Source organism: Arachis hypogaea, chromosome 10, assembly GCF_003086295.3.
Source record: "Arachis hypogaea cultivar Tifrunner chromosome 10, arahy.Tifrunner.gnm2.J5K5, whole genome shotgun sequence".
Classification (NCBI taxonomy): Eukaryota; Viridiplantae; Streptophyta; class Magnoliopsida; order Fabales; family Fabaceae; genus Arachis; species Arachis hypogaea.
Window position 1 is genome coordinate 4,066,126 of NC_092045.1, and position 24,196 is coordinate 4,090,321.

The 24,196-nt window shown below is 29.6% G+C and overlaps 3 protein-coding genes across 3 annotated transcripts; 1 reads left to right on the forward strand and 2 right to left on the reverse strand.

The window, feature by feature from the left end:
* Positions 1-7,159: 7,159 nt before the first annotated feature.
* Positions 7,160-7,603, reverse strand: LOC112717196 (pathogenesis-related protein 1B-like). The gene has a single exon (XM_025769294.1). It carries the CDS (start codon positions 7,601-7,603, stop codon positions 7,160-7,162), a length of 444 nt encoding a protein of 147 aa, XP_025625079.1.
* A 6,242-nt stretch (positions 7,604-13,845) lies between these two features.
* LOC112718131 (basic form of pathogenesis-related protein 1) lies at positions 13,846-14,340 on the reverse strand. Its single transcript, XM_025770028.2, has one exon. It carries the CDS (start codon positions 14,338-14,340, stop codon positions 13,846-13,848), a length of 495 nt encoding a protein of 164 aa, XP_025625813.1.
* A 784-nt stretch (positions 14,341-15,124) lies between these two features.
* LOC112718132 (pathogenesis-related protein 1A) lies at positions 15,125-15,625 on the forward strand. The gene has a single exon (XM_025770029.3). It carries the CDS (start codon positions 15,125-15,127, stop codon positions 15,623-15,625), a length of 501 nt encoding a protein of 166 aa, XP_025625814.1.
* Positions 15,626-24,196: the final 8,571 nt, after the last annotated feature.

The following is a 24,196-nucleotide window of genomic DNA, read 5'->3' on the forward strand; positions in this document are numbered from 1 at the left end:
GCCTCTGCCGTAGTGTTAGAATGTCTCCTTGGATTTTTAAAGTTGGCTTCACCTAAAATTTCGGACCAATGAAGAGATTTTTGCAGCAAGTTTTTGGTGGATTTGGAGGGACAGAAACAATGATATTTTCAATCAAAATGACATTTAGAACAAGAAAAAAGTTTTCAAATCAGACACTTTGCAGCTGAATATGCTGCAATTAAGCATTCTAATTAGGTGACACATAATCCCTTTTTGTGTAATTTTTGGTGCCCTCTTCCAATCAATGTTGTTAAATTAAATTGTGGTGCTAGTCTTTTGGAACAAGACCAATTTGTTGGTTTTGAGTGTGCTATTCGGGCCAGTTCGGATAAATGGTTATTGGGTTGTTCGGCAAGCATTCTGATAGAAATTATTTGGTGTGAGCTATTCCAATTTGGAGGGGTCTTTGTTTAGTTTGGATATAAAGGATTCATCCCTGATGCGGAGAGAATACACAGACCTTCTTTTAAAGATTTCTAAAGTGTTACAGTGAAATTAGGTGGTTCAAATTCAGTTGATTCAACAAACAACAAACTCAATAGTTGACCGTTTAACTAAGACAGCAGTTAGTCATTCTCGTCCTTATACCAAATTTGTAATTCTCTATAGCATTATTGATCAAATTATTAGAAAGGAGATGATATCTCCATCTTAATTGCTCTTTATTCTTTTTTTTTATCGGACCAAAAAAAACTTTTCATTTTTTTCTTTAAATCTTTGATGATTGCAAAAATTGAGGCAAATATTGAATGTGAATTTTCGTGTGTGTTAAAATATATATTTAGATAAAATGTCTTTTTATAACATGTTAAGAGTATAATAAATTAAAAATTTTAATGTAATTAATTATTAAAAATATAAAAAAATTTATCTTTTTAATAAATTTAAGTGAAATACTTTTTTATAATACTATTAAAATGTATTTTTAATACATATGTTTAATAATATCCTTGAGGTACTAGAAGATTGTCGAGGTAGCGACAAATGAAAGTTATAATATAATACTAAATCACAACTAGAAAATGGATTAATACAGACAGATTTACAAACAGATTTAGTCTTTATTACAGACGGATTTTTGGTTACCAACGAAATTACCGACGGATTTTGTCCCTCTGTAAAAGCCCCGTCGGAAATTATTTACCGACGGATTTTTTTTCCGTCGGAAAATTACCGACGGATTTTTCGTCTGTAATTACAGATGGATTTTCAGAGAGATTTTTCGTCTGTAATTACAGACGGATTTTCAGACGGATTTTTCGTCTGTAATTACAGACAGATTTTCAGACGGATTTTTCGTCTGTAATTTTCAGACGGATTTTTTGTCTGTAATTTACAGACGGATTTTTCGACAGATTTTCCGTCTGTAATTTGAACTTTGGAAAATCATCTCACACTCTAATTATAGACAAAAAATCTGTCTGTAAATCCGTCAGTAAGATAAAATAGAATTTTTTTTATTTTTCTAATTACAAAATAAACTTGTTTTCATACAAAATAAATATAAATTTAATACAAATTTTTATCTAATTTATATTCGAATATTTATAATATTTTAGAAAATAAACAAATTCATCCTATTATCAAACTAAAAGAATAGTACTATAAACAAACAAGTTAATATAATTCAAAATATAACAAAGTGTTGATACATCAATTATAATAACAAGTAACAACTATACATCAACAACATATATTAATACATCAACTATTGTCCTCTAATTAAGTCAAAATATACAATAAGGTTGCTTAATTAGGTTCTAAAATTGAAACTTCATCTGTACAAAAACCATTCATATACCTATTGCTGGCAAGGCAATAAATCTAACTATAGTAATCCCAATAACAAGTGGAAGTTGCTTTCTTACTCCCTCTAAACCTGAAAATTAAAACATCGAATTTATTTTGGTTTATACATATCATAACATTTATTTGCAATAGAGATGAAATGACGTTATTGTTGCTTACCCTTAACAAGATTTGCACCAACCAACAAGGTCATTGCTGGAATTGCTGCATCCCTGCAAACCAACAAGAGATTACAACCGAATCATTAGTTCAACATGACTAAAGAGTCTTGAATCACAAAAAGGGGTGCATTTTCATCAACTAATACTTTTTGAAATTGAGGAACAATTCCAATTATTAAACCAATTATCTGCATAATGAGGAATTGTATATAGTCATCCTTGCACTTTACAGACATGCATGTACGTCCCATCTTATTGAATCAATCTAATTTGATAAAAAATAAGGAAAAGAGAATTGAATTGAATGACTTAGAATTAATAAGGTTAGAGATAGAGGGTTGTGTCAGTTGTCAGGTCACATAGAACACTCTATATGACATTTCATTCGAAATCAAAATAATCTTGACTCTTGAGCCTCACAAATATGCAAGTTAAGGTGGACTCATGTTAAACAAAACAAAACAAATTAAAATTAAAGGAAGCTAAGAACCTACAGGCACTCATGCAGTGCAATTTCCTTTCCATTATTTAATAGCCCCTGAAGTAATTAGTAAGAGTCAGCATGGTAGTTATTAATTGCTCTACCTAAAATTTTCAATCTACTTAGAAGAAGTGTATAACTTAAGAAGCAAAGAAAGGGTACCTTATATACAGAACCAAATCCACCTTGACCAAGTTTATTGTCAGGGGAGAAATAATCTGTTGCAGCAGCTATTGAGCTTAGATCAAAGAATGGTAAATCTGAATTTTGCGTACTATCAAATTCTTTTAGATTGGTAAAGTCCTCAAAACTAAGACGAAATGAATACTTGCGATCCGTTCTTCTCCCTTCCATGATGAAATTTGAACAACTTAAAGGGTAGGCATGAAGAAGCCCACATTAAAAAGTTTGAGCAGAATTCTTAACTTACCCTGTTTCTTGGCTTTCAGAAACCAATAGCGCAACATGACAACCAGAAACAAGAATAAGAAAGTATCAGATGAACATTACAGGGGAAATGGGGATTCCACATATAGAAAAAGAAAATCATTCAGTATAGTAGGGATTAGAAAGCTTTGCTCTTTCGATATTTTTTGTTTCTTGTCCTCAATGGTCTTAGTATTATCCTTCTCTTTTAATAATAATAATAATCCCTTTTATCAAGAAACAAAAGGCTTCAAAAAATATAACTATGGAACAAGTATATATCTTTTTTACCATGACTTTAAAGGAATGTCAAGAAAGACACTCACGTTCCCTCTTTAATGTTGAGCGTTTTGTAATATTTTACAACAAACATGCCAACAAGACGTCCATAAGTTGATCCTATCATTATACCAGGGACAAATTGACCGGCTAGCACAGCAGTACCAAACGTCAACACTGCTAAAGTATAAAACATAACCTGCCACATACAGAGAAAATAATTGGTATATAATCAAGTGCACCAAGTGGCAACTCTATTCAACATTGGTGCATGAAGATAAATCAACAAGAATTCCTATCAACCATATAGGGCCACATACATGTATCCAAGAACTCTATTGAATCAAAAAATAGAAAATATCTCAATATAAAGGCTAATGCATTTAAAGTCCAACCCAGTAAGCAAGAGTGAAATACCAAAAAGGTTAAGAGACCTTGGAAACTATACTCATGTATTGTTTTCACACTGAACAAATTCCTGATGGCATCATCCTGAAGCAATAGAGAAGTAACTTACCATAATATAACAATAAATGAAAAAGCAAATTATGATTCCCAGTTCATTCAAAACCTGTGTATTGAAGAAAATAGTCGCAAGATCATTATACTCCTTGTCACTGCTACAAAAGAACTGCCAAAAAAGGGCATAAATTAAATGGAATCTCCAAAAGTAATTAAATCCAGAAACAAACTTCAGATGCTTAACAAAACAACAGTTACAGTGTCAGGTCCAATGAGAGGAGCAACATATAAGGTGTCAGGATAGGCAAGATTCTTGACACTGGTTGATGCCCAGAGGAGCCTTTGCTTCTTTGCCCTTCACCGCTTAGGAGATACTTCAACAGAGACATAGCCATCACCGCCATCTGTTTGGACATAAATCGGTTCAAATAGTTTGCAAGCATCTTGAATGTCCTTCACCACAAGTTCCCAATATGCACTTTCAATGTCCTTCCCTGCTTGCACGAGTTCCCTGTGTCATTGAGGAATTTCTATTTAGCTATATAAGCAGAAAATGAAATAGCTCACCATAGTACAATTACAGACCAAAAAAGGAGAAAAAATAAATCGCATTTGCTTTTTTCTATTTTTACTTTTTCCCTTGTAATGCTAAAGCCATTAGAATATAAGCATAGCAGCTAAACTGCTAAACGAACAGTACACTTGAGGCAGTGAAGAGCTAATCCTCCTATCAAATTAGAAACTTAGGAGCAATGTTAACAGGGTTTATTAAGCTAAATTCCCATGTTTTACTCCCATAAAATGAAACTCACATATGCAAGAAGAAATTCCATTAATACTTAGCGGAAGAGTTTGACATTCCTGAACTGATCATTGTAAGCGTTTGAGGAGGAGATAGCTTTCTGAAAGATCTGCAATCACATAGATAGACAAACATGTTATGCTGAGTGTGTTTGGCAAATGAAATAACAGTATGTTACATTTAAAGAAAAGCTACAGCCATCACAACAATTTGAGGGATATATATAAAGAAGCATATACTATGGAGAAAGAAAAAGAAAGAATTGTAAAACAAAAAAAAAAGGGTTACTATTCTTGTTCTTCCCATAAAAGCTACTCATGTTGGATTCAATAGGTACTGGCTCCTGAACCCAAACAACAAAGTGAGTCAGTGAAGAAAAACAAAACACATTCTTGTAATGTAATGTATCGTAGAACAAAGGGATAAAAATGAAGGTAAAAGACATCACAGTCATTGTATCAAACATGTGGTGATCATTACCCCAAGTGGTGCCAATACAGAAGGCCTTCTCCTTCTGCACTTCCAAACACTCCTGCCAAATAAATAAATAAACATGGAGTTTAGAAACCAATTAGAATTAGTATTCATAATTTCATCTAAATCAGAAGTGAAAGCGTGAGCAGCTGAGGTGTTCACCTTGTCGAGATCCTCACGAGAACGAGAGGTTCTCGTAGTTCTTGTACTGCTTCAATCGAGTCAAGCGGTACTTCTGTAGCCGTGGTTAAGCTTCACCCATGGAATCCGTTGTATATCTTTCCCATGGAGCTTCAGCACAGCCACACGCAGGAGGAGACGGAGACCAGCGACGCAGGAGGAAAAACAGAGCGTTACGGGTTTCAGCCATGGAGGAAGGAGCGACGTTTGAAGGCTTACGAGAGAGTGAGCACGACGGAGGCTTTGAGACGGAGGGAGCGTCGATGGAGGGAGCGGCGAAGCAGGGGTTGGAAGCGCGATGAAGTTCTGGGATTATGGTTGGAGGCGCGACGAAGCTCTGGGGTTAGGGTTGGATGTGAAGGCAGAGGGAGCCCGTGCGACGCAAGGGACGACGGAGAGAGATCTGTGACGCCAGCGGCGGCGACAGCGGCGGAAGAAACTGGTGCGACGGAGAGAAGACGCAACTCGGTGACTGAGAGAGGAACAAGCTCATTTGATATGGGTGGAGTGTAGATGGATCGAGTGGATAGAGATAAGAAGAGGGTTATCTCAATATTTACCGACGGAAAATTTAAATTACAGACAGATTTTCTGTCTGTAACTATTTAATAAAATGCAGCGTTTAGTCTATTTAATTACAGACAGATTTTCTGTCTGTAACTATTTTTCACGGAAAAAAAAAATAATTTTTCCGACGGAATTATCGACGGATTCTCTTTTCCGTCTGTAATTTATGCTAATCCATTTTTTTGGTTTTCCGACAAAAAATCCCTCTGAAATTCCCTCTGTATTTCCGTGGGATAAAATCCGTCGGAAATATCCGTCTGTAATAACTAGTTTTGTAGTAGTGAATATTAGACGGAAAAATATAGGGTACCAACATATTATCTGTCAACTTATTGCCAATAATATTAATTATTATATTTTAAATACATATATAAAAAGACACTTCCAAAAAATATATCTATAAAGATATTTTTATTAAACACAGCTATAAAAAGATATTTTTATTAGACACATTCACAAAGATATTTTTATTAAACACACTTATAAATAAAAGTTGGCAAATGTTGGTAGAAATATTGTTGGTAACGTAGCGGGATTGATATTAGACCAATGAAATTAATGACCGAGACAAGAATCAATTATACAAGTAAAAACCACAAATGACCTTTAGCGGCACTCTTTCGTAATAACGTGGTGAGGCATTTAATTTGCCCCTTCAATTTGCCATTGTTTTACTGAAGAGTAAAGCTTCGGCTGCGCTATTTCATGATAATAATGAGGCACTTAATTTAAATAATAAATTAAAAAATATTATAATATTTTTCTAAAGAGCCGAGGATATTGGTTTTATTTGAATAACAAAGAGATTTATTATTCTAATAATAGTTTTAAAAAGTGAAAAATATTTCTTTCACTGAAAAAGAATGAATTTGATTATATAATATTTATTTATTTTTTATTTTTTGTATTGACACGGATTATAGCTAGAAAGTGGAAGGAGCCATATCCGTGTTTAGTTTTGCACAAAGTTTCCCCTGTTCTTTGCAGATGAATCACATAGTTAACTACCTTCTTCAACAACGAATTGTCATAGCTAGAAAGTGGAAACTTACATTATACTAGCCGAATTAAATTCTTAGATATAATGGTAATTAGTACCGGCTTTCTTATATTTATTTGGACAAACTTGATGACTACTAAAATAATTTAATAATTTGATTTTTTCTCAGGTCTACACATACAACGATATATGCACAGAGTAATGCTAAGCGGACAAAAAAAAACAGATAGAACTTGTCTTATTTAGCATTCATTTAATAAATGCTAAATAAGACAAGTTATAGCTGTTTTTAGCTGATTTTTTTTGTTACTAAACATTTCCGATATGCATAAACCAAGATCAAGGTTGACACCAATTAAATCGATTATTAAATTTAATAATAGTAATTGCAAACATTTCAATTAAAAGATGGACACATAAAACATAAGAAGCTAAGCACACTAGGACCCAAAAAAAAAATTGAGAAACACAACCTTAGAGAAGAATTGTTTAATTAATTAGTAGGGACGTTGACCTGCAACATTGCCTGGAGGGCGATAGATACATACAACAAGGGAGCCTCCAATTCGGCAGGTAACTCTAGAACACCCTATCTCCTTAGAATCTTTCCAAACAACTTGAGTGTAGGAATGGCAAAGATTACCACCAATGCAAGAGTTGGATTCGTAGTCGTAGTACCGTTTCTGTTCCACCCATATCTCCACAGCCTGATGTATTGCTGTAACGTTTTCGAATCCTGGAATACGTGCAGTGTTTTGGCCGTGATAAATAGAATAGCGTTTTCCTAATTGCCCCTGGAGACAGTATATAATGTGTTTATTCACGAATTTTTCAGCCATTCTTTTTAACTGCCCGCTCCACTTTAATGGCTTAACCCCAACATCTGCTCGTGCAGCGTTCTGACCATCTAGGTAATCTGATGGAAAGCCATCATCACACATTATGCTTAGTACCGAGAGCACGCTAAGTAAACTTATTATTACCATCTTCATTTTTTTTTCTTTTGTGCAAACAAATTAAAGGAGATTGCTCATAGTTGGGGTATTATTATGTTGCAATAGGTTGTGGATATATATGTATATAATTTATAATTAGTTTGTTTATTAAAAATACTATTTATACACTAAAATTAGTTACTAATATATTTATTTATAAATATATATTTAATTTAATTTATTTTTAATATGTATTTATATTCTAACATGTATTTTATCTTAATGGTTAATTTTACTGACTAATTTTAACATACACCGTAACATATATATAGTCATTAATTTATATTATATCATGATTGTCTTTTGAAATCTGAATTGAAATCTGACCTTTCAAAACAACTATTAGTGGCGTTAAAAAGGCTTGGAATCAAGTGATACTTACAGACACTGATATTGAAGTCTGATAACATATATGTTGCTAAACCCTCATCATTCCATATATGTCATAAATGGTTGATCCTCGCCTAATAAAATAAGGCTATGTTTGATTACCCTTCAAAATTTAGGGAAAAAATGTAAAGCATTTTTTTTTTAGAGTTAGGTCTAGTTTGGATAAATAACTTAATTAATTTTTTTTTAAAAATAGCTTAAACAATAAATGACTATATTAAAAGTAATTTATAAATAAGTTATTTTGTGCTTAAAATTTTAGTTATAAAAGTATTTATTTTATAAAAATATAGTAAAAAATAGTAGTATTATGAGAAAAGTCATTTTTTTTAACTTCTCTATAAGTTTTTAAATAGTTTTTTAGAAAACCGCAATTTAATTTTAAAAAATTACACCAACATTAATACTACTACCTTTTATAAGTCAAAAGCTCAAAAAAATTACTTTTAAAACTTTTCAAACATGTCGTTAATCTACTATTATTAAAAGCGACTATTATTTATTTAGTATTTTAATGAACTGTTATACTTTATATTTAAACATTTAATCAAACATATTGCGTACAGAAAATATTTGAATATTAAATCAATAAATAAAAGAGAGAAACAACGACAATATTAAAACAAAATGAACAAGTGTACCACACAGTATTATATAGTATTATATAAGTGAATTCTTAGGAGTAATGAAAATCATTATGTTTATTATTAAAAAATATAAAATGTTTGTTCTTACTTCTTAGGAATAATAAAAATCACTGTGCTTAGTACCGAGAGAATATGTTTAATAAATTTTATATTCTTTAATAAATTAGATGGCCACACATAAATGTTTATTTTTTTTCATAATAATTGTAATATATATAATTTTGATATATTGTCAGTTTAAAATAATTTTATATACACACATCTAATTAGGTAATATCCTTTTTACATTTATTACCTAAATGGTCATCCAAAAAAAAATGGGAGTCACTTAGATAAAGATGTCAAAAACCTCTTTTTTTAAAGATATTTTTTAAAAATTAAAATTTGACACATATAATCAATTAAATTGTATTATTTTTATTAAAATTAGATTAGACAAATCAGTTTAGCAAAAAATTAATAAATTAAATTTTAAATCGATATAAATTAATATTTTTTATAAAAAATTACTACAATATCCCTATTATAAAACACAACTAAAATATATATATATATATGTTAATTTTGAAAACTTTAAATTCTAACGCTATAACGATAGAAAAGAAAAGGGCTAGAATTTAGAATTCTCAAAATTAATATATATAATAAGAGTATTTTAGTCATTTTATATAATAGGAGTATTGTAGTTATTTTTTATAAAAAATAATATTAATTTAGACGGATTCAAAATTTGATTTACTATTTTTCGGTCAAATTATTTTGTCTGATCTAATTTTGACAAAAATAACATAATTTAAGTAATTATATGTGTTAAATTTTAATTATTAAAAAATATCTTTAAAAAAAGACATTTTCTGTGTCTTTTTGGGAGCATCCCCCCAAAAAAAAATATGATTATATGACTTTCATCAAAATTAAATTCACACACACTGTGTGTGTGCACACAAGAAAAGTATAAAGAGACAATGTATGCTTTATATAATATATACAATGGAGTTAATTTGAAATTAAACCTAAATTATAGGCAACTAATTAATTTTGAATAGTTTTCAATTTGAAATTTAAATCAAATATTAGGATTACCATCGGTTTTGGAAACAAATAAATTACTTCTCTCTCTCACCTCTCTCTCTCTCTCGATACGGTTTATTAGCGTTCTATGCCTTTCTCATGAAGTCTCGCCAGTACACTAACGTCACGGTCACCAGCCGCCATTGGAAATCGCGCCGACACTATTCTGACTGGCGTCATTGCCGCACAGGCCACCGCCAAGGGAGGACGCGCATATTGTGTGGGTCGAACTAACGGCACCGCAGTAATCCAGACATCCAGCGCCTCCGTCGCAATTGGTGTGTGCCTTCTTCCCGACACCGTCCTCACCTCCTCCGATGCGCCTTCGTTTTCTCCCATTCCTTCAAGTCTCTTCTCATTGATGATACCACCATGCTCTTCTTCTTATTCGGATCTAAGCATAGTTGGCTTCTTTCATGATTTGAGCCCTATGCTTCACAACAGTGCCGCTTTTGTCATGACTAGTCCTTCAAAATTATGTTTCACCACAATAATAATTTTTTTTGTTTATTCATCTTCTTCTTCTATTTTAATGGTCAATTTAGGATGATCATTTTAGTAAGTATGCAGTTGGTTATTTTATTTTTATGTAGATGATTATTTTGATTGGATTGAGTTTAGTTATATATAATTAAAATATGTTAAATGTTCAATTCATTAGGTATGTAGATGATTATTTTTATCCTTAAGTGGATCGTTATTTTTATTAAGGGTGAGTGGCGTGTGGCAAGCCAAGTAACGACGGTGAAATGGGATGATTATTGATAAAGGTTGGGTGGCTGCCGGTTGAAAAAGAAGAGAGTATTGGAGGATCTCAAATGGTTATTTTTTTGAAATAACTAACTAAATTTTTTTAAAATTTGAAATTTGAAATTTGAAATTTGATGTGAAATAACTGAATAAAAGTTTTTAAATTTATTATTTCGTGGGTAATTTTTATTTTTAACTCATATTGGACTAAATAAACAACCTATTACACACATTGTACAAATATCCTATTGGCTTCCTAGCGGGACTCATATGTGAATTCTATTCAACCCCCTCTAAAATAACATGTAAGTTACCCTTCATAATGTGTTACATTTTAATTGGTCATTATCTTAATCATAGTTGAGTTATTTTGTAATTTATTATTTAAGATGGATAATGGTATAATTTCTTAAAATATTAAAACCACACTCCTTAATAAAGCACATTTCCACTCTTCCATTCTTTTTTCGTCACATAGCTTCTGTCCTTCCCAACATCGCTATCGTCGTCGCCATCTACTGTCCTCTCACGCAATTTCTTTTTCTTCAGTGCATCATCCCTTAACCACATCGTTGAATTTCTGTCGTCCCTAATTTCGCCATTTTTTTAATGAAAAAATTTAACTAAAATAACATATTAACTAACTTTTTTTTATCATCCCAAATTATCAAAGAGCAAATTAATAAGGATCATTAACAAAAAACTAATTAATATAAGAGACTAAATAATATATCATCATTATTGAAAAGAAACTATTTATATCAAATTTTAAAATTTATAAAAAAGACCGAAATATTGTTTTAAAAGATAATAATGTCTTTAATCAATCTCGTAGTCTAATTTTTCTTGAATGATATTTTTTAAATACTAAAAAAGTCATTGATTCTTTATCTTTAGTGCCCCTTAATTTTTATTTTTTCTTCGGGGGAAAGACATCACATATAAGAACAACCAATAACCAAGAATAATATAAGCAATAACCATAACCTTCATGCAATTAATGACAAAAGCTTAAGCTGATAACCATGCAACTATTTATTTAGTATATTCTAATGAACTGTTATTATTTATATTCAAACATTTAACCAAACATATTATGTACAGAAAAAATTTAAATATTAAAGCAATAATAAAAGAGAGAAACAACGACAATAATATTAAAATTAATTGAACAAGTGTGTACAAATTAAATCTTAATTAAGTGAATTCTTGTGAATAGTGAAAATCACTATGCTAGAGATCAAAGCCCAAATTCATTATTTTTACACGATTGGGTTTGGTGAGATCGTCCACTATAAAAAATATTAAGCGACTAATATTTTTTATTAATATTAGTTAATATTTTGAGTTAATATCTTATTTTTATATTATTATGATTTAAGATTTAGAATTTAATATTAAATATTTAATATTAGCAAAATATTAAAAAATAATCAATTTTATTGATCATATAATATTTTTGTTGGACAAATTAATTTGAAAGACACATGGGTCATATATATATGACCAAAAATCCAAATCATGCGTTGGCCTGGTGGTGATTAAAAACCATCGTTAGCTGTAACTATAACCCTAGAGAAAACATTATGGGTAAACCGACCTACTAATTCATTAGTAATTTCCAAACTCATGTTCCTTGCTGTACTTTCAAATTTATTAAATAAAACGTGTTGGCATCCTCTGGAGTGTTATTTAACTGTATTGTTTCTATTGAAATGTTTTTGTCACACAAAACATCAAATTCTTTTAACATTAAAACGCAAGTTCAAATCAGGTGGTATAATCTAACGAGAGATAAAAATCGTATTTGAAGATAATGGCTCAACAAAAAAGGAGAAATTTATTTGTTTATCGAAAATAAATGTCTATTTAATTAAGGAAAAGAATAGGTAAACAATGAAAATACTAAACAATATGAACAATGGATATATCGGATATTCAATTTACTAGGTATGCGGATAGTTATTTTAATATTAAGATTTAGGTGGATAATTTAAAAGTGTAGTGTGTTTTTACTTTATTGGACCTATTTTAAAATTTATTGTTCACATTGTTCACAAAAATTATTGTCTACCTAACAAATTCTTTGATTAATTTAAAGGTGGAAAAACGGAGGAAGAACGCATATTAGATAATATGTTGCATATTTAACTTTTTAGATAGCGGAACGGATCACAGGTCTCATCCAAACCATTGTTCTTTTTGAAGCTCAATGGCACTTGAAAGGGACTTTTCCATATCATAATAATAACTGATTATTAACAACCTAATTGCCAGCTTTTTAATTAAAAGATGAAAAGATGGCCACATAGCACATAGGACTTTTGCCACGCTTATAAAACGTGGTCATCTTAGTGATTCTATTGCCATATTTTCTCAGCGTACTATTTTCTCTCTATTGCCACGTTTTCATTAACGTGTCAATATAATATGTTGGATCTTTGCACGCTTTTCAAATATGCCAAATATGTAGGATATGAATATCCTCTTTTAAGTGTAACACTACTGTTGCAGGGTACGAAAATCCTTTTTAAGCGTAACTATAACTTAGTCTGGATAGGGTTTATTGCTATATTTTCTTAATGAATCTTCCTAATAAAAAACACTACATTTTTTTTTGTTTTCTACGGTATCCCTCAACTCGACAGGACAAGGATTAATCCGTCACGGTACTGAGCTCCATTTAAGGGTTTGTCATTGGTCAATGGGTTGCTGCATACACAAGGTGGGATTCGAATCCCCAACACTTGTTTAAGCGGACTAGTGAGCTAACTACTAGACCAAAAAACACTACATTGAGAAGTGCTTGAAGGCCAGTAAATTTTGTGATTTGTAGCCATCAATTAGCTATCACTAATGATTTTAATGGTGTAAAATTTCATCTAAAGGTGTAAAATTACTCACTTTATTTTTACTGGTTAAGTGCTGACTAGATTTTAATAAAACTGTTGGCCCTAGACTTTTCCTAATAGTAAATCAACCAATCTAACAAAATACATAAAAGCAAACTCATGATAACAAATACCTTAGAAGCAACATCTGAACATAATTTGACAATAATATATCAATCACATTATTGTCAACCAAAAGATGAAAAGGTGGCCACACAGCACATAGGAAGCTAAGCACACAAGGCAAAAAAAGCCTTTGACAAACACAACCATAGTTAGATGGTTGATTACCTAAATGAATTGTAAAATTAACAGTAGAAACTTACCTACAGTTAATTTCATGTGATATTGATAATGGAGAGTCGTTAAATGATTAAACAGATTTGATTCAATTGTCATGTAACGAATCTCAACTAACAATTTCACTTACCATAATTAATTAGTAAGGACGTTGATTTGGAAGGTTGCCCGGAGGGCGATAAATGCACGTAACAAGGGTGCCTCCATTTCGGCAATTAACTCTAGCGCATCCTATATGAGTAGATTTCCTCCAAACAACCTGAGTATAGCAACCACAATAGCCACCAATGCAAGAGTTGGATTCGAAGTCGTAGTAATCTTTCTGTGCCACCCACGACGCCACAGCATCTGCTGCCGTAAAGTTATTGAATAACACATTACGTGCAGTGGTCTGGCCATAATTAGGAGAAGCGGTTGATGTTATTAACTGCCCCTCAAGACAATCTACAATGTGGTTATTCAAAAACTTTTGAGCAACTCCTGCTAGCTCTGGATTCCACTTTAGTGGCTTAACCCCAACGATTTCCCGTGCAACGTTTTGACCATCCAAGTACCCTCTTGAAAAGTCTTGACCCAATATGCATCGTACCGAGAGCACGCTTATAAAACTTATTATTATCACCTTCGCCCTCATTTCTTTTCTGGTTCCTTAGTAATGCTTGCAAAAAATTAAACAAGATTGTTATTATATATTATGTTGTAATATATAGGTTGTGGATATCATATACTATATCATGCTTGTCTTTTGATATATCTGAATACTTAGGATCAATGGTTTTAATAGAATAATTAGACTCTTGGCTAAGATCATTAATTTCACTGCTTTAATAATTATTAACATCAATAAATAATTTGTATAAATATACTCTTTCTTCTCCTTTATTAGTAAATCAATACAACTATAGTACGTGTACACAAAAATTAGCTAGTTACCAAAATCAATCATCAGTATAAAATATAGTAAAAATTTAGGTGTAGTCGACTTTACGGGAAATTGATAAACCGTTAGATGATTTAACTGATTTGACTAAATTTTTATCTAATGGCTTCATATATCAATTTCACGTGAAGTCGACTTCATTTGAGTTTTCACCGTAAAATATATATTAGAATACAAATACACATTAAAAATAAATTAAACCATATGTATATTTATATACAAATATATTGGTGCATTTTTAAAATTCATACATGCATTCAAGTGCATCAAAGGACAACTATGTTAATCAGTATTTATTCATAAAAAAAAATGTTTCTTGAGCAAGAGCAAAAAGTAGTTTCCTTAAAATAAAAGAAAGAAGTTACCGACACTACCTCATGACGCAACGTTTAAGCCATTAATTCTCTTATAAATGCCAATTACATAGTATAACACAATCACCTTTAATAAATTTTGCAATCAGAGAACAATATTAAAAATGAAAATAAGTGTGGGGCGAATAATAAGTTTTGTAAGTGTACTCTTTTGGTGTGTATCGGCTCAAAATTCTGAAGATGATTATCTTAAGGTTCACAACGCGGCGCGCAAAGGAGTTGGGGTTAAACCACTGAAATGGGACAAGGAGCTAGAATCATATGCTCGTGCGCACTTGAATAAGCATGTTGAAGATTGCAAGCTGGAGTCATCGGACGGTCCTTACGGCGAGAACTTAGTGCGTGGAACTGGTATTTGGAAAAACCTTACTGGAAAAGAAGCTGTTGAATTGTGGGTGTCAGAAAAACAATACTACGATGAGAAATCCAACTCGTGCTTAGGTGGTGATGATGGTGACGACTATAAATGTTTTGGTTATACTCAGGTTGTTTGGAGTACCACTACACATGTGGGTTGTGCTAGAGTTAGGTGCTACAATGGATCGATCATGGTTAGTTGTAACTATAACCCTCCAGGGAACTACAGAGATAAACGACCCTATTAATTAAGTAATACTTTAATAATTACCAAATCCTCTGTTGTAATTTGCTACACGACTTATATCATAAATATATATTCTTAGGTTTTAGTGTCTATATATAGTAAGCATTTGGGTATAAGTTTGTGATTCATACATATGAGAGTGTACCAATTTATAATAAATGATTATATATTTAATATATTTTTGTATGCAAAAATTTATTTTGAGCTTATATTGTCATTATGCATAATTGTTTTTTAGTTTGTTTTATCTTGATTTTTTTATTAGTAATAATAAAAATTGAATTTGAAAAATTTTAATATTATATTGTAAAACTACTTATCTCAAATATTTAAATTAATAGAAAAAACTAATAAATACGTATATATATTTTTAATAAATACATAATATATATTATAAATCTAATATTATATTGTAAAACTACTTATCTTATATATATTTATACATAAATATATAATAATTTAATAATATAATCTTTTCTCAAGCCTATACAACGAAAACTAATACACAAATTAGGATAAGCTTGTCACTAATTAAATTGATTATTACGAAACTGATCAAGGACATATACTCAAGATGATGAAGACTTTAATTGATTATTGATACTAATTACAAATCTTTTAAATGAAAGAAAAACATTATTATTACATGAAAAGATGCCCACATAACTAGATGCACATTGACAAGCCCAAAAAACATTTGAAAACCTCATCAAGTACTCAACCATAGTTATATTGGCACAGCACAATACTAAGACATTGCATATTGTTGATTACCCAAACGAATTGTTTTATTAATTAGTAACTATTGCATGTAACAAATGTGCCTCCATTTTGGCACTGAACTCTAGCACACCCTATATGAGTAGATTTCCTCCAAAGAACCTGAGTATAACAATGACAATTATTGCCACCAATGCAAGAAAAAGAATATTAGAGGCCATTAATTAATCATCAATGTTTAGATAAAAATATTATTTATATATTAAAATTAATTATTAAAATTAGTTACTAATATATTTGTATATAAATATATATAGTTTAATTTATTTTTAATATGTATTTATATTTTAATACGTATTTAATATTAATGACTAATTTTAGTGTATATATATAACATAGTCAATTGAGATAAAATATGTTATTAGATTATTAAATTAAAAGAACTAAACTAAAAAATTGAGTTAACGATCAAGTAAGAGTGAAAAATAATAATTCTAATGACCTTATCATTTTTCATGTAAGAATTGGATTCGTAACAAGGAGTAGTTAGTGTTATCAATTTACCCTCGAGACAGTCAATAATGTATGTGTTTATTCAAGAACCTTTGAGCAACTCCTACACTTATGGCCTAGTCCACTGAAGTGTCTCAACTCCAACTCAATACATATAATAGAAACCCTAGCTCACCCAATACATATAATGGAAATACACTTACGAAAATTGTTGTTATTACTATATTCATTCTCTCTATTTTTTTCTTTGGTTCCTTCCAATGCTCGTCAAAAATTAAAGCAGAGTTTGATTATTGCTTGTTATATTGTAATCGATCGTAATATGTATGATCTATTTATATTACATCATATACCCAAAACTTATAGTTTAGTGTGTGTACTCCCTTCATGGTGTTTATTAGCTCAAAATTCTCCGGAAGACTATCTTGTTGCTCACAACGTTGCACGTGGAATCGTTGGAGTTAAACCACTGAAATGGGAAACGAAGCTAGAATCATATACTCTTGCGCACTTGATTAAACATAGTGAAAATTGACATCCGGAGTCATCGGATAATCCTTACGGTTCGAACTTTTTGCGTGGTGATTACGGATGGTGTCTGGAAAAACCTTTCTGGAATAGAAGCTGTCCAAATATGGGTGGCACAGAAAAAATATTACGATGAGCAATCCAAGTCTTGTGTTGGTGGTAATTGCTATAACTATATGCAAGTTATTACGAGTATCGCCACACATGTGGGTTGCGCTAGAGTGAGGTGCTACAATGGATCAATCATGATTAGCTGTAACTATAACCTTGGTGGAATCTAATAATGGTAAACGACCCTAATAATTAATTAAATAATAGTTACCATACAAATCTACCATACCATTTATATAATAAATATATCGGTAATGTTAAAGAAGAAAAAAAAAAGGTTAGAATTTATTTTATTTAATAATTAATGAATGTTAAATAAAATTAATTTTATCTATTTTTAATTATTTTTGTTAATTATCAAATATTTCCATAAATATACATTCCAAGGCTGTAGCGCCACTATTGTAAGTTGGGTATAAGATTGTGATTCAGAGAGAGTGCACCGTATTGCATCAAGAAAAAGGTTTGGTAATAAAAAATTTTTAGTTACAATTAGTCAAAATTTTTTATAAGAGTAAAGTATCGTTTTTGTCTCAAACGTTTGGGGTAAGTCTCAAAGTTGTCTTTAATGTTTCAATCGTCCTATTTAAGTTCCAAACGTTTCAAAAATGACTCAATGTTGTCCTGCCGTTAGGGATCCGTTAATAGAATTGACGGCGGGACAAAATTGAGATGATTTTAAAACGATAGGGACTTAAATAAGATGAAAATATTGGGGACAAAAATGATACATAGAAATAAATTTTAATTTTATCCTTCAATAATATCAATTTTTTACTATACATAGTATTCAATTATTTTTTAGTCACATCTAAGTAAATTACACTTAATCATATTATTTTCATTTTAAATAAATTAATTTTTTTATAATTTTACTCTTAAAGATTTTTAGTTATCATGAAATGTTTGTAGAATGACTAGTATATAAACTTGCAGAAAAGAAAAAAAATAATATATATACAATAAAATATAAATTATACATTTTGTCTCTAATGTATCAAAATTATTTAAAATTATAAAAAAATAAATTTATTTAAAATAAAAATAATGTGATTAAGTGTAATTTATTTAAATGTAATTAAAAAATAATTGAATATTATGTACAGTAAAAATTAATATTATTGAAAGATAAAATTAAATTAAAATTTATTTGTATGTATCGTTTTTGTTCCTAACGTTTTCGTCCTATTTAAGTCCCTAACATTTCAAAATCGTCTCAATTTTCTCCCGCCGTCAATTCTGTTAACGAATCCCTAACGGTAGGACAACATTGAATCAATTTTGAAACGTTAGAGACTTAAATAAGACGATTGAAACGTTAGGGATAACTTTGAGACTTATCCCAAACGTTGGGGACAAAAACGATACTTTACTCTTTTCATAATTTATTTTATTTATATAACTTAATAATATTTTAATTTTTTATTTCACTTTTTTATTAATTTACTTATTATATTTTTATTAATTTCACTTATTAATGATATTAATTATAATACCATATCTCTAATTATTAGACATTCTTGTAATTACTATTTAATATTCTCCTTTATAATTTGAATATTATTTTTAAGAATACAATAAAACTAATGACAATTACAAACAGTAATAATAATATTCATAAATGTAATTGATTTTAATTGTAATTGATTTTTATTTTTTTTTAATTTATTTATTATCATTACATGTGTGGACAAATGTAAAAGTTTAGTATAATAGGTTTTTCATTCTTAATCTAGATCATAAAAACTGTTTACTTTCTCGGGCAAAAAATTATAATTCTATTTCAATTACAAGTACAAGTAGGATAGGTCAAGAAAATTTATAAGAAGGAGTTGAAAAATAATTTGAACTACAGACAACTCACATGATGAAATTATTATTAGTCAATTAATTTTTGAGAATATGAAAAATCACACAAATTTTGATGAGAAATGGTAATAAATTAATTTATTTTTTTATTTTTATGTGCATTTATAATTATACTGTACTAACTAAGTTTATACACATAACATTCATAAGTTCATATATATATAACATCTATAATTATATATAACTAACATCTAAAAATTAAATTGATATTTATTAGATACTAGTATTTTACCCGTAATACTATTACGAGAATATAAATCTTTTAAAATTATGTCGATTCTAGTATTATAGATTATGACACGAAAAATTTATAGCATTAAATTACTTTTATAAAATGGTCATAAGGGATAAAAGTCTCTGTCGACTAAAAAGACCAGAGTCTTAAACAAAATTAAATAATAAGTTTTTTAGTTATTATTTTCAAATGAAAGAGTTTAATTTTTTACTTAATTTTAACATTCATTATCTAAAATTTAAAAGAATTTAACATGTATATTTTTATATTTGATTAGGTATTAAATTTATTACACAAATAGAAATAATTAATTTTTATACTTGCTATTTAAAAATAGTATTTTTTTATATATATAAAAATATAATTAGATATTAACATAAAAATTTATATTGATTGTTATAAAATTAATTCATTTTTTTAAACAATTGAATCTTGATTCTAACTTCAAATCACAACATTAGTATTTTTTTAAATTATATGTAATAAATATTTAAAAGAAAAGAAGTGAAAATACATATTAAAAAGATAAGCAGTAAAAATTTAAAATTAAATAAAAAAATATGTATATAATAAATATTTTTATTTAAATTATATTATGTTCTTAATTTTATTTTTTGTAGAACATAAAGGTAGAGAAAAATAGAGAAAATTAGAAAAGAGAGAGAAAGATAAAGAAGAAGAATGAGATAGCGAGTTTGTTAATTTTGGAAGTTAAGAAAATTTTTTATTTTAATTATAATAAAAATATCTGGTGACACATTTTGATTTGTCAAATTACTAATATAAAATATGAATTACAAATTATACATAGAGTGGGAAGGATAGAGAGAAATAGAAAAAAAGAGAGAGATAGATAAGAAAATATAAGAAGGATATTTATTAATTTTAGAGAAAAATATTTTCTCTAAATTTTAATAAGAGAATGAATATCATATGACACATTTAGTTATTAAATTAGTTATTAGTTAATAATATATAAATATAATATATAATATAGCTATATTTTAATTTTAGTATTTTAATTTTAGTTTTAATTTAAATACAATTAGAGAATGTTATGTTGTATATTTTGATTGTCAAATTCGTAATTAGTCATTGATAATGATATATAAGAGAGATAGAGTGAGTGAAGAAATGAGAGAGATAGAGAAAGGAAGAGAGAAGATGGGATAGTTCTTTAATTTTGGAGGAAAAGATTTGATTTCAATTGCAATGAGGGAGTGACATGTGGCATATTTTGACCTTAAAATTAGATAGATATTGATAAAGATAACACTTAGTTACACTACAAGATTTTTGTTTATTTGTGGCACTTTTTTTTCTTATTTGTGGAGGTTTATAACCCCCACTAAATAGTTTGTGGGGGTTTCTAAAACCCCCAAAATTTGAGATGCCACGAGGTCTTTTGTGGGGGTTTTTAAAAACCTCCACAATCTATTCAGTGGAGGTTTTGTGTGTGTTTAGTGGGGGTTTTATATTGGACTTTTGTGACAGTTCTTGGTCAATGTTTGTGACGGTTTAAAACCCCCACAAAAAGATTTTTTCATTTTGAACATAACAGTTATTCTGTGGAGTTTTCAAACCTGTCAATATAATTTTTAAACATTAATCTACACTATAATTACACTACTAATCATTTATTATTAAAAAGAAATATTTAAGCAAGACATTAAAAATGTAGAAGAAAATTAAAATAAAAAAAATACTTTACAACAAAATATAGCACACTACCATCATTTTCCAATCACATTAATTACAACTACAAAATATTAAAAAATAAATGATAAAATACAGACTTATATGTCCAAACTCCTGAACAATGAAAATAACTAGATAGATGTATTTACAAACATTGCAACTAGATCTTGACTTCTAGCCATACCATTATCATCCAAAAATAATGACAAACTAATAATGCAGTTAACAAATCCTAATGCTTACACTAGCTGTTGAAGCTAGAACAAGAATATTTAGGAATTTCTGTTACAATGAGGAGCCTTTCTTTTAATCTCTATAGCAATTACTCCAAACAACAATACCTGTTTATGTTCAATGCATCATATCAAATCTCAGGCTTACTTCACTTTCCAAATTGCAAAATTTAGGAGGACTGAAATTTGAAAAAGAAAAAAGTAAAAAAAAAACAGCAGCATGCAGAGGAGATATTTAATGTAATATAAGATTCATGCCTAGATTATTACTCCACTAGCATACCAGAAAGGACCACTGACCCCATATTTCCAAGCAACATTTGAGCTTTGCAAGATTGTAGCATCCCATGTCCACTACACCACCAATTCATAGCAATTAACAAAACATATGTGAAAAAGAAAATTAAACTACAGATTCATCAATCTGTGCAAACTTCAATGACTTTTAAATTCATAGTTTTCGGCCGAATATAAGTGTTTGATCCAACAAAAATGATTACCTGTGAAACAATGACACTAGCAATGAGTTCTGTCTTAATACTTCTGCCTGCAGTATTGAACCATTCCGAGGTGTGGCAAGACCCAACATATCTCTTCTCCAACCATATCTGATCTATAAGAATCAAAGTTTCTATCAATAATTTCAGCTTGATGAAAAATTAAAAACTAAAAAACTTCATCGAAAATGAAAAATATGCTTCTCAATTAAAATGGTGGAAAAGCATAATGTCACTCACTTGGTAATCTTTTCTGGTGTATGATAACCCATGTCAAATCTCACTACATGAATATCTAACCGAAAATAGGCATATAATTAAGTTTTCTTTCACCAAAAACTAACAAAATAATAATGATAAAGTGTTCGTCACCAAGGTTGAGACATGTGAGTGTTTAAAAAAATTTTAGACTTAACTTTTTAATGTTCTTGGTTATTTTTTGTGACCAACTATTAACATGCAACTCCACTATTTCAAGAGCTAAAACATTGAAAATTTCCTTTCCCAGTAGGTAATGGTAAATCATATTTTCTCATGAGATAAAAAAATAACACAAGGATATGTGCTACTTACTCTTCTTTAAGCCAGCAGACTTGACAAGCAAAACATCATTCATATTAGCAATATCACTAGTCAGAGTACCTATCTGTAAATCATATTCACCTTCGATGTTTAGACCATTAATATTGAAACATGAGAAGAAAAAGATTTAAAAATTAAAAAAATAAAGAGATAGCGGATGTATTCAAACATATATAAAAGGCATACCAATAGATTTTGAGGCTTGAATATCACGATGGCAAACTCCAATACAACGATGAATATAAGACAATGCCCTAAAGATCTGCAGCATATCACACAAATTGTCACAACACCAACAAGGCAATGGCTGAACATATTAAGGGCAACAAAACATACCTGGTATCTGTATAGCTTCACATATATAAGTGGCATCCTTTGGTTCAACTTGTTGTAATGTTTGATAACATGAGTAGCCAACGATCCCTATAAACATAAGCATGGATAGAATGAATGGAATGAATGCTTGCAGTACTTTCTCTGTGGAATTTACTTGCTGAAACCCTCATTATGTTATAAACATAACTCCATATATAAACTGTTCCAATCTAGAGATTATAATCAAAACAAAATAAGAATTAGCCCCAAATTAAAATGATAATAAGAAGAGATAAGAAAGCTACATAGCAGACATCAGGATCTCCAAAAGGGTTACCTTTATCTTTGCATATAGCTGGGATAATGATTATAGGCAAGTTTCCTAAGTTTCCTGTTCAAACATTAATGAAAAATTTTAAGATTTCTCAGATCCATTAGTGTTAATACTTATTAGTATACAAATTAAGAGAATTTAGAGGGTTAGTAATTACTATGCCTGCAGAACACACACCAATTATCAAACTTTCTAGGTTTTTGAGAGCCCTTGTGATTTTGACTAGGATCCATCCCAAAATCGACTCTATTATAAATGTAATGAGAATGTTCACTGGCATAAACCACTTTTAACAAAAGAAACAAAGTTAGAACACATGAATCAGAAGAAACAAAATTAAAGCAACATAAATATAACTACTACTCACAGTGTAACAAAATCCTCAAATGTTATAGTATCTGCCAAACTTCCTCCAACCAGTGCAGGATTGAACACATAATGCACAAGCTGTTACCAAATAATAAACACAATTCACAACCATTATTTATCCTCTGCATAGATGAAAAATGGTACACACTTCAAAAGTTCAAGGTGCATACACGTCCACTTAATTAATTAATTAATTAATTAATTAATTACAATACATAAGAATGTGAATGACATAAAGAAACAAGTGCTTTTAGTTAGGAGATCAGAGGGCGAATAATCTGGATGAACAAATATATAGTCCAAGAAATTAATAAAATAAACTAATTAGCTAGATACAAAAATTAATTAAGAAATTTAACATTTATTTTTTAAATTATAAAAATACAAAAATTTAATTTAAATAATTTCTCGTTATTTAAATCTATACTTACTAACTCAAAGGTTTATCTTCAATTTTATTGCAGGGAAATTGCAAGATATAATTTGGCGTTTAGAGGCCTTACAAAATCCTTCATCAGTAGGAATTTGGCAACTCCTCAAAGCTCTAATCTATCCCAATAACGTTGAT

Coding starts and splice junctions, on each gene's coding strand:
- LOC112717196 (XM_025769294.1), bottom strand. CDS start 7,603: ATGTGTGATGATGGCTTTCCATCAGATTACCTAGATGGTCAGAACGCT.
- LOC112718131 (XM_025770028.2), bottom strand. CDS start 14,340: ATGAGGGCGAAGGTGATAATAATAAGTTTTATAAGCGTGCTCTCGGTA.
- LOC112718132 (XM_025770029.3), top strand. CDS start 15,125: ATGAAAATAAGTGTGGGGCGAATAATAAGTTTTGTAAGTGTACTCTTT.